Source organism: Delphinus delphis, chromosome 6, assembly GCF_949987515.2.
Source record: "Delphinus delphis chromosome 6, mDelDel1.2, whole genome shotgun sequence".
Classification (NCBI taxonomy): domain Eukaryota; kingdom Metazoa; phylum Chordata; class Mammalia; order Artiodactyla; family Delphinidae; genus Delphinus; species Delphinus delphis.
The window spans coordinates 109,132,736-109,144,487 of NC_082688.1; the positions used below are offsets into that span (position 1 = coordinate 109,132,736).

Genomic DNA, 11,752 nt, shown 5'->3' on the forward strand with positions numbered 1-11,752 from the left:
CCAGTATGACCTCATCTTAACTAATTACATCTGCAATGACCCTATTCTCAAATAAGATCACAGTTACAATCGTGCTATAAAAGCACACAAAAATCCAAATGGAAAAAACAAATCATACATTATTCAAATAGCAATGAACAGATCACTGATGCCTTACTTTTCAACTTTATTTTAAAATTCAGTGGTATTGAGGACATGCACAATGTTGTGCAACTAACATCCATTTCCGTTTGCAAAAACCTAGTTTTTAATTAGTAAATCTAGAAAATTAGCTGCTGGAACTGAGGTTCTAGCGAGTATGATCACCGTGTCCAAACCAAATAGGAGCACACAGTCTAACAAATGCCAGCGAACTTACTGAGAAAGGAAAGAATATTTAAAATCTGTTGAAACCAACTGTCACTGTTAACATATGGGCCAAGAGGAAAAAATAACCCTCAAAACTAAAAACAACACAGAAATAGCATAAGATGTCAGTCAACGTCCTCCTACCCCGGGAAAGGCGGCTGGTGATGCCTGGAAGCAGTAAGCTAAGGTCGCTTGGCTGCGCTCTCACCAGACACTAAAGCGAAGATTCTTAACCTGGGCTCTGAGGAGCCTGGAAACGCCGCGGCGCGCAGTTTGGCGCATAAATGCAACGAGGGGTGCGGAGCTTTCACGCGAGTCTCGAAGGGAATCTTTGATAGGGAAAAGGTTTTAAAAACGATCGCGTTGCGGGGACCAGACAGTGACCACTGCGGTGACAGCGGGCTGGCCTCGGGAGGGGGGCAGGGGCGTCACAGCGCTCAGGTGGAGAGGCTGAGGGGTGGAGGGAGGGGTGTGGGCCCGGCCCCGGGGCCGCGGCCCGGGATCGGAGCCCGGATGCAGGGGCGGGACCGGGAAGACGCCGCCCGCCCCGCCCCGCCCCGCCGCCCGCGGGCGGCCCTGTTTACCCCGGGATTTGACGCCGGGGACGAAGGGGGAGGGAGGAGTGGCCCCTCGCGGACTCCGTGGGCGGAAGGTGCCCTGCTTCGCGGGCGTGCGGTACCCCCATGGGGACGGTAATGGCTCCCTCCGCCCCTCCCCGGTCCCCGCCACCTGTCTTCCTCGGGTCCTACCCCAGCCTCAGCGACACCCGGCGGCGCCGGCCGTCGGCCGCAGCGCAGGCTCCTCAGCCTCCGTATTTGTTATTCTCCAGACGGGGCGGCGACCACCGCTCCGGGAGCCGGGGCTCTGGGCCGTGCTGGCGCGGGGGACAAACAGGACCTGGGCCGCCGTCGGGGTCGGCGGGGCGAGCCGCTTCTGCCCCCTCAGCGCCCGCAAACCGAGCGCCGTCGACCCCGGAGAGCAGCCCGCGGACTCGCGACACGGTATTTTTAAATCTGGCGGGGCTTCTCCACGGGCCAACCGCGCCCCCCGCCGCCCGCCCCAGCCAGTCAGCGCCAGGCCCGCCATTTTTCAAACCCTCTTCCGGCCGCCAATCAGGATCGAGCAGCACATTCCTCTCCTGACCGGTTCTAACGGGTCTAGGAGTTAACTACCCGGGCGACCCACCGAACCTGCTAGGCTGCGGCCGGGGGGACGAGCCTGGCGACACACCGGCCATTCGGAAGCCGCCGTGGCGAGGGGGCGGGGCCTCTCTGAGTTTGAATAATCCCCAGGGCCAATAGGAGCGGCGGGGGGTGTGGCCTGTGGCCCGGCTCGTCAAGTTGCCGTGGCGCGGAGAAGTCTGCAAAACAAGAGACGGAGGATTGCGTTAGCGACATACCACTTCACGCCGGAGCCGCGGGTAGGAGCGTCGCGGTCGGACCCGGCCGCTGCGCGGTACTCTGAGGAAAAGCTACCGCCAGGCAAGAGCCGGACCCGGGCCTGGGGTGCGTGGCCGGCCGACCCCCTTGCCTCACGGCCGGCCCGGGCGCCTGCGGCTCTCGGGGCTCGCCCTGCGGGCGGAATCCGGGTGCTGGCCGGGCGGGCCGGACTGCGGAGGCGGGAAGCTCGTCCGGGCCCGTCTCTGGAGTGTTTTGGACGCGGGGCGCGAGGCGGCAGCTCGGAGCAGGGCTCGCGGCGTGGAAGCCGGGGGCTTTCCTGTGAGGAAGGGCCGGGCGGGGGTGGCGGGCCCGGGGGGTGGGGGGCGGCGGCGTTTGGGCGGGAAGGCGCCTCGCCCGCTAGCGCCCGCCGCGCTCTCCCGCCAGGTGGACGCGCCGCCGCAGCAGCATCATGGGGAAGGGCGACCCCAACAAGCCGCGGGGCAAGATGTCCTCGTACGCCTTCTTCGTGCAGACCTGCCGGGAGGAGCACAAGAAGAAACACCCCGATTCCTCGGTCAACTTCGCCGAGTTCTCCAAGAAATGTTCCGAGAGATGGAAGGTGAGAGCGAGGGTCCTCACGCGGGCAGGTGGCCGTGACATTGAACTTGTCTCCGCCGCCGACCGGCCCCAGTGTTTTATTCGGAGTCAGAGGCACAGGACTTCGGGGTGCTGGTGTATTTTAAGACGACGGAGGCAAATGTGGCCCTGAAGAGAAGCCTGCCTTTTCGGGGACGGATGTCGGTTTACAGTATTGCATTTTCACTGCTGCTTTCATGCCCACAGACCATGTCTGCCAAGGAAAAATCCAAGTTTGAAGATATGGCAAAAAGTGACAAAGCTCGCTATGACAGGGAGATGAAGAATTATGTTCCTCCCAAAGGTGACAAGAAGGGAAAGAAAAAAGATCCCAATGCGCCTAAAAGGCCTCCGTAAGTTTTTTTTTGTTTGTTTGTTTTTGTCTTCTTTTCAGTCAACTGAACTGCCCCCATGATTTTTCATTCAGGTCATTACAGCTCTGTTCCTTCCTTTCAGATCTGCCTTCTTCCTGTTTTGCTCCGAACATCGCCCAAAGATCAAGAGCGAGCACCCTGGCTTATCCATTGGCGATACTGCCAAAAAATTGGGTGAAATGTGGTCTGAGCAGTCAGCCAAAGACAAACAACCCTATGAACAGAAAGCAGCTAAGCTAAAGGAGAAGTATGAAAAGGTGTGTTGTCTGCATTTTTTGGGGGCAAGGTTGAAATCTGGTAGCCAGTTTCTAAATGAGCATGTTAGAAGTAGGTGTAAGCTGTATGTTAATAGGTATAAGCTGTAGTCAGTTTTCCCTGACTAGCAAGTGGGGAACCTTCCGTAGGTCAGTGTTAATGGTTGTCAGCTTTGCTTTGAAAAGGTCTAATGAGAGTTGTACACTTAAGGAGTATAAGCTAATTGGAACCTCCTTTCTTTGGACTGCAACCGGTGTTTGTAGCCCTGGGAGGTTGCTGCATTCAAATGTATTTGTGGTAAAATGCATCTCTTAGTTGAGAATGGAGGATTAAATGTTTCATGTAGGTGTATCTAAAATGTGAGGTCAGGGGACAGGCTATGTGCCGCTAACAGATGACGGTAGTGAAAGTACTGACAGACATCAATCTGATACACCCCCATTATTTTACATCATTAGCTTTCGAAGGCCTGGAGGGAACAAATGATCTCAAAACCAAGTTTTAGACAGTCATCGAGGTTATTGGCCAATAATCTTAGATTGTTTACAACTTAGTGGTTTTCATGGTTGAGTAATGACACCGGATGATGATTTTATTTTTTTGACAATATCTCAGGATATTGCCGCATACCGTGCCAAGGGCAAGAGTGAAGCGGGAAAGAAGGGCCCTGGGAGGCCAACAGGCTCCAAGAAGAAGAATGAACCAGAAGATGAGGAAGAGGAAGAGGAGGAAGAGGATGAAGATGAGGAGGAAGAGGATGAAGATGAGGAATGAATGGCTATCCTGTAACAATGCGTGTGCAGTGTGTGTGTGTGCTCAGGCAGTGGTTTTGCTAAGAATGTGAATTCAAGTGCAGCTCAATATTAGCTTCAGTATAAAAACTGTACAGTTGTTTGTATAGCTGATAAGATTCTTTGTAGAGAAAATACTTTTTTAAAAATGCAGGTTGTAGCTTTTTGAGGGGCTACTACATACAGCTAGAATTTAAAGCTTTTGATGAATGTTTCTGAATATTTAATGGTTTCTTTAACTTTTTGACTTGTGTATGGTAGCACAGCAAACTCATAGAAATTAGTATCAGTAGTGAATTTTGGGTTTTCTAGAATGAGAGTGTTGCATTGTTTTTTTTAAAAAGTTTTTGTAATAAAATTATGTATATTATTTCATTTGTCTTTGTCGTATATGCTCAATTAGCTTTTGCTTTAAAAGTCATGGTCTGGAACCATGTCAACTTTTTTTTGTTTTTCTGCCTAATAGTTCTCAGACATGGTTGATTTAGTATAATGTTTGTTTAAAAGTCAAACATGCCCATATTATTCATATTTACAAAGTGTTCTTTAAAAACCAGCGGTGGAATTTAATGAACTTCAAAAATTTATGCAGTTTTATAAAATGAGCAAGGTTTGTTCTTGACATTTATGTTCATTTGTTAGCTAACTTGTCCCTTTTTTTTAGGTGACATTTTATTTTGAGAGAAACTTTCTTTTTTAGTATGAGGCAGAGGAGCTCATACAGTGACTCCATACCTAAAAACACATAAACTTTTAAAAACAATAGGAACAGGTTTACATTTTCTGTTGATAATGATCTAGTTTGGGGTAGAATACCAGAGTGAATTTTGAGTTAAATCTTAAAAATCACTGGTCTTAAGCCTAGAATTCTCAGTAACTAACCCAAGAAAGCTTTTGAGATGGTGGTTGTGAATTTCCATGACTGTAGTTAGGCGAGATTTTACGAGGATATTTATTTACAGGTGAAAGCAGTTACTAGGAAATGCTCATTTGAGGAAGCAGTTGCTTGCATTGGAATTTAGATAACTATTGTAAATAGTTATCAAGTTATTAGTGAAAGTTAGCCATCTGTTGTCTAAGAGATTATAGAAGAAACCTATTTGTCGATAGTTTCATAGTTAAACCTGACAATCTTGGTTACCTATCAATTATTAAAAATAGGAGCCAAAATTCTTATTACCCAACCATGGGAGCCTTGGTTGTCCATCTTATGCCATATTTGGAATTATTTCTGACACAGGAAATACTAACCAAACTTGTTAAATGGAAGGTAAGGTATTAGCATAATTCCCAGAGCAGAAGGACTGAAGTAGAATCTTCAGCCCTCTTAGAGATTGCCCTCCATTAATATCACAGTTGTTGTTTTGGGGCTTTTCCTGATCATAAAATGAAAACTAGTTTTATGTATTTAAAAAGTATTTCCTGGTGTTAGGTGACTTAATGCTAAAAAATTGGGGGTAAGGTGTTTTAGAGACACGCCTAGGTCTGGATCCCAGTTCCCCAGCTGTACCAAATGCTAGCTGTATGGACTTTACCTCTGGGCTTATTTCTCCTTATCTGTGTAGGGTGTCAGTACCTACTTCGCAGTGTTTTAATGATTAAATGAGAATGGTAAGTATTTACAACAGTACTTAATGCATAGAAAAGATACTAAATAGGAGTTTTTAAAATTGAAATAGAGTCTGTTTCTTAAGGATTTCTATATCTGTAAATTAGACCCATGAAGCAGACCTATCTGGTTCCTTGTCACCTTTCTTTTTGGGAGTTTTTGTGTTTGCTTTCATTCTGTTCTTTAAATGAAATATAGTTTAAATGTCTAAGAGTGACTCATTCTTTTAAAATCAAGAGTTGTTCCATAATCTCAGCATTTGAGATGAGTCCTCATATTTGATATTTTCTCTAAGTGTGGATCAAAATTTAAAATACCCTTGTTTTCAGGACTAAATGACTTCAAGGAGTGGTTATGTTGGAAAGCTCTGAAATGGGGGTAAGAATCAGGTTCTATCCCAGTCCAGCCAGTACTTGGGGATGTGTTTATGAAAACCACCTGCCCCCCCTTTTCTTTTTAAAAATAAGTCATATCTTGATGGTAAAAAATGTAAAAGGGCTATATAGTGGGTAGTTTACAACCTTGATTTCCAACCACCAGGTTCTCCCAGGGGGCAACTCCAGTAATGTAATAATTGACCCTTCAAGAGAGACTGAAGCACAACAGTCATATGTGCATATATATCAATGTTGCACAAAAGGAAGCTTATTATATATGTTGTTCTGCCCCTTAATTCTCATCATTTTAGATTCTTAGCACAACAGAGCTGCCACATTTCACTTCAATAGCCATCTGCATAGTAGCCCATTGAATAGATCACAATGTAACCAGTTCCTTAAAGATACTTATGGTTGTGGTTTTTTTTGCTTTAAGAACAACATTGCCATGAATATCCTTGTATGATTTCAAAAAGTTCAAAAGTTTGTGCATTTAAAGTTGTGCTAATTATAATAGCTAAAACCTGTACTTGGTATATGGCAGAAACTGCTCGCTCCCAGAAGTTTTACTAATGTGTACTGCACAGCAATGAATGTCTATTTCCTCATCTCAGCAACATTATCATTCTCAAACTTCATAATCTTTGCTATTCTGATATATAAAAAATGGTTCCTCCTATTATGAATTCAGCATATTTTTATGTTAAAGAGCCATTAGTGTTTCCCGTGGTCTTCTGTCTCATTGGTCTTATTAGTAATTTGTGGGAAATAAGGAAAATGACCCTTTGTGACCTGCATTGTAAATATTTTTTTCTATGTTGTCTTTTGACTTTATGATGCTTGTCTTCATGCAAAGATTTGTTTTTATGTAGGCAAATTTATTCCCTAGTGGCCTTGGGAGGCCTTTCCCACTCAAAGATTATAAAAATTGTCTTTGCTTTCTTACTTTTTATTACTTAAATCTTTGATCCTTCTGTAATTTATTTTGGTGCAAGAACTGAAGTAGGGTCTCAAATTTCTTTCCAGATGGTAGCCACTACTTTTGGTCTTTTAATCTATAAAAGCTGTGTTAGAAGATCCTGCGGTCCCTTATGTAACTTGCAAACTTGCTCAGTATGGGACAGTATGCCTTTTTGTGTTTTGCTCTTTAACAGCATCATTTACTGTAAGTACTAAACCATAAGTTTGTCTTAGCCAAACAGCCTTATCTTAAAGCTGACTTTCTATTACTACGTATGCCACTAAAAATGTTTACAAAGCAGTAATGATTTTATTTCTTGGGGAATAGCAAGAAGAAAGCTAAAGGGCCTGTTTTGCCGATGCATAAGATCCAGTCCTTTTAAAAATAAAACATCTCTCTCTAGAAATAAGCCATTTTTGTACACTTCGTGCCAGAAAGAGTAACTATTGTATAAACATTTGTAAACATAAATGCCCAGGATGAAGGGGACAGCCATTGTTTAGCTCAGTCCTGTTGCTGGATGGAAATGTGGGTCTAGGATTCCCAAATCTCCCCAATTTTCAAGTGGAACCAGAATTCTAGATATTTAAAAAATGTGAAATCTGAATTGTAAATATTGGCAATGAATTCAAATGTCAGGCTCAAAGAAAACATGTCTGTAGGTAAGATTCTGTCAAGGGTCACCAGTTTGCCACTTCTATAAATTAGTGTAGGTAAATGTAGGATTATTAATAACATTTACTTGAGTTACGGCTGTTGGTAAAAGTGTAAGTACAGGCCTCCCCGCTAAGCATTATTTTCCTAGTTGTCTAGAAGCGCTTCTCGCCCTGACTGGAAACTCATCTAACTTCTTAACCTGTTGTAAAGGTAAATATAGACATTGTCTCTGAGGTCTTAATGGAATATTGGGCTCCTGAACCTTTGTTCTTCAGGACTTAGCGCAGACCTCTCTTAGCCTCATCCTGGGAGTTAACATGTCTATAGAATAGTGGCTCAGGAGCACGATTAGTGTCATATTAAAAGGAAAAAAAACAAAACTTTTAAGCAGTATGTAGTATCAAATTTCAGAACTGGTCCAGTCTCCTTTCTTCAGGAAGACATAGCAATCAACGAGGACAGTGCCCTAGGGCAGTAGGTAAAGAGAAAGCAAAATTGTAATTCATAGATTCATGTGTTATTCTTTGATTCTCTACATTTTTGCAATAAAGGTGAGATGGCTTATACAAAGAACAAACTATATAAAATACATACAAAAGGAAAAACGAAGTTATGAAAGAAATTAAGAGTGAGCTGATGAGTTTACACTGGGAATCAGATCAGTATGAATAGGGCTGTTTCTTATCAGTTTGGTAACGTCAGACCTCATGTGTAACCTTTCAGTTTCCTCAGGTGTTAAAATCAGAATTTTTTTTTTGAGCATTAAATGAGACAATACATCTAAGACATCCTAGTGGCAAGAAATAGTAAATAATAAATATTAGCTAAAAGTATGCATAACAATATGTATGTGTTAATAATATACTTGCTATGATAAAAGTACCACATTCACTTCTGAGATTCTTAACAGTTTAGGTGGAGAGGAAAACTAGTTATGTGGAAAGTACAATAGACATTCCTCCCACAGGGCTCTGGGGATACTGAGTACTGGAGTTATGTCCTTGACTCCAATACTAAATTTGGGAATTTGGACAAGTTATTTAACCTTTTTTTAATTGAAGTATAGTTGATTTACAGTATTGTGTTAATTTCAGGTGTATAGCATAGTGATTCAGTTTTTTTGCAGATCATACTCTATTATAGGTTATTACAAGAAATTGGGTATAATTTGTGCTATACAGTAAATCCTTGTTGCTTATCTATTTTTACATCTAGTAGTTTGTTAATCCCATACCCCTAATTTGTCTCCTCTCCCCTCTTCCCTTTCTTGTCTGGTAACTATAAGTTAACCTTTTATTCAATCACATTTTATCCACGTATATTTGATCACATATAAATGTGTGACTTACTGTATGTTTTAGTTGCTTTTGGTTTTACAAAACGTATTTGTTGAATGAAGTCTTCTGGGAATTGCCCTTTTCACTCAACACTACCCTACTGGCTTGTTTTTAACTGGTTCATTCACGTTCACTGCCTTGTAACATTCCGTCATGTGATTATACCACAAATGATCCACTCTCATGTTGATGGGTCATTAGGTTGTTCCTGGAGCTTTTGCTGTTATAAATGGTAGTGCTATAAAAATTGCTGTACACGTCTCCTGGTGTTCAAGTGCAGCCCCCTCCAGTGACCTGCCCTGTCAATTCCAGCTGTCTCTGCAGCCTCTTCAGCTCGGCTGAATCACCAGGGTTGGAGCTCCTTTCCTGTACCGTGGTGGGAAAAGTTCTCCAGGCAGGCAGACATGCTGAACCGGGGTTCACCCTGTGTGCTTCCTTTCTCTCAAGTTATCACAGTCTGCTTTGCCTGTCACCCAATTCCTAAAAACAGCTGCTGCATATATTTTGTCCTGTTTTATAGCTGTTTAGGACAGCAGCATTCTGTTTAGGACAGTAACAATTACTATGCTATGGCCAGATGAGGAAGTCTATTCATCTCTATTTTCTACTGAAAGTTTTAGTTTTGTTTTGGGCATTTAATCATTAAGACAGCTGGAGTTTATTTGCTCATATCAAAAGCCCAAGAGAAATTTCATTTAAACATAATTTAAAGAATGTTCTTAGACATTCTTCCAGATGCACTTAGTTCTATCCAAGGGTTAAATTATAAATTCGACCACTGAAAACTACGTTCTACACATTGAATGGTGTGAGGTAGAGATAACAACTTATTCTCTTATGGATAACCATTTCACCCCCAGTGTATAAGCTTAACTTATGAGCTTAAATTCTTCACTTGCAAAGTGGAGGTAATGATATCTCACATATGAAACAGGTACACACACACATAGCCTTTATAGAGGGTCTGCAGTGTAGCTGTCTTAGTTCTGATTAAAGACCGACTTTAAGACTTTGAAACCAGGTAACAATAGCTACCATTTATATTACTCTGATTATATGCAGGAAACTATTCTAAGCACTGCATGTATGTTAACCCATACAAGCCTAATAAAAATCCTATAAAACAGGACTATTATTTCCCCCCCTTTTACAAATGGGGAAACTGAGGCATAGAGAAGCATCAATAACTTGCCAGGGTCACACAGGTAATTTGTAATGGAACAGGGATTCGAATGCAGACAAGTGCACCATACTGTACTATTCAGATGAGCAGATTGTAATATCATTCTGTTATGAAAATTAAGGCACCCTTATGCCACCTCTGCTCAGACGTGGGCCCAAGGCCTGACCCACTTACAAAACCAAAACCCACCTACCACAGTTATGGGCATTTCAAACTTTTTTTTTTTTTTAATAAGCTTTTTTTGGGGGGGTGGCTTCCCTGGTGGCACAGTGGTTGAGAATCTGCCTGCTAATGCAGGGGACACGGGTTCGTGCCCTGGTCTGGGAGGATCCCACATGCCGTGGAGCAACTAGGCCCGTGAGCCACAACTACTGAGCCTGTGCGTCTGGAGCCTGTGCTCCGCAAGAGAGGCCGCGATAGTGAGTGGCCCCCGCTTGCCACAACTAGAGAAAGCCCTCGCACAGAAACGAAGACCCAACACAGCCAAAAGTAAAATAAATTTTTTTTAAAAAAAAGTTTTTTTTTTTGGGCCGCACCGCACAGCATGTGGGATCTTAGTTCCCCAACGAGGGATCGAACCCACACCCCCTGCATTGGAAGCGCAGAGCCTTAACCACTGGACTGCTGGGGAAGTCCTCAAAATCTTAAAAAGGAGATTGGCAAAGGAATTATCGAATTTAGTTTAGAAACAGCCCTTCTGTTAATCTCTACTCCCAGGGACAGTGGTCCCCCCCAAATCATTCTGACTTTTGTCCATTTTTTGGCAACAGATTCTAATGAATAATATGCATTCTCATAGTGCTCGGTACTTCTAAAAGTGCTTTCTCATGGATTAATATTCATATACCCAATTACTGGCCTATTAGCCCTCTGGCTCAGGTCAGGTACTTGTCATGTTCTCCACTGAATTTTAAGTGGCTTTTTTCCCCCAATTACAGTCTGTCCAGAAATGATGAAACATATTCCCAGATCCCTGTGAAAGGCTATCTCTTAGGAGATAAATGAGCCCCCATTCACTTCAGTCTGGTGTTCTGTCACTTTTCCACGTTTCTCAGGCACAGCAGCTGAGAAATGAAGCCATGACAACAGCCGAGCTTCCCAGACCAACATGGCCCCTCTCTGGAAAGCTGGCAGCCATAGTACCTTCTCCTGAGATGTCGTGGGTTTTGCTATAAGGTCCTACAGCCCGGTTCTCACTTCATGTTGGTAGGCTTCCCTTCTTTCTACTCACTTGATCTATCAGGTTGTAAAGAATTTTGACTTAAATTTTTGCTTTCAAAGGGCAATGATATAGTAGAATACACTGCCAAGGAAAATATACGTTGCTGGGTTGTTTTTCGTAATTGGTAAGTGATTTTTTGTCTGTTTTTTTGTTTTTGCGGTACGCAGGCCTCTCACTGTTGTGGCCTCTCCCGTTGCGGAGCACAGGCTCCGGACGCGCAGGCTCAGCGGCCATGGCTCACGGGCCCAGCCGCTCCGTGGCATGTGGGATCCTCCCGGACCGGGTCACGAACTCGCGTCCCCTGCATCGGCAGGTGGACTCTCAACCACTGCGCCACCAGGGAAGCCCTGGTAAGTGATTTTTAAAAATTTTCTATACATAGACAACCAGGGTCAAAAATAAGCCTTTATATTTCCTTCTTAGATAGGTAAGCTCTGAGTACTCTAAACACACTCTAAGCAGAATTCTAACCAACACTCAAGCACATACTCAACATATAACTGTGGTCTATGATATTTTAACTATTATATTAGTGTATCTTGTAAACAATAAAATCAAGTAATTATTTCAAACATGTGGTGTTTAGATACAGAAATGATTGCAAGTACTAAAAAACCCATGGA

General features: G+C 43.6%; 1 protein-coding gene across 2 annotated transcripts; it reads left to right on the forward strand.

Moving 5' to 3' along the window:
* Nucleotides 1–1,675: 1,675 nt before the first annotated feature.
* HMGB2 (high mobility group box 2) lies at nt 1,676–4,151 on the forward strand. Of its 2 annotated transcripts, none has more exons than XM_060013622.1 (5): nt 1,676–1,829; nt 2,172–2,346; nt 2,571–2,716; nt 2,820–2,994; nt 3,608–4,151. In XM_060013622.1, exons 2-5 carry the CDS (start codon nt 2,197–2,199, stop codon nt 3,764–3,766), a joined length of 630 nt encoding a protein of 209 aa, XP_059869605.1. In that variant the 5' UTR covers nt 1,676–1,829; nt 2,172–2,196; the 3' UTR covers nt 3,767–4,151. The 2 variants fall into 2 exon arrangements, with proteins under 2 accessions (XP_059869605.1, XP_059869606.1); XM_060013623.1 differs by having other exon boundaries at nt 1,692–2,066.
* The last annotated feature ends 7,601 nt before the right edge of the window (nt 4,152–11,752 follow it).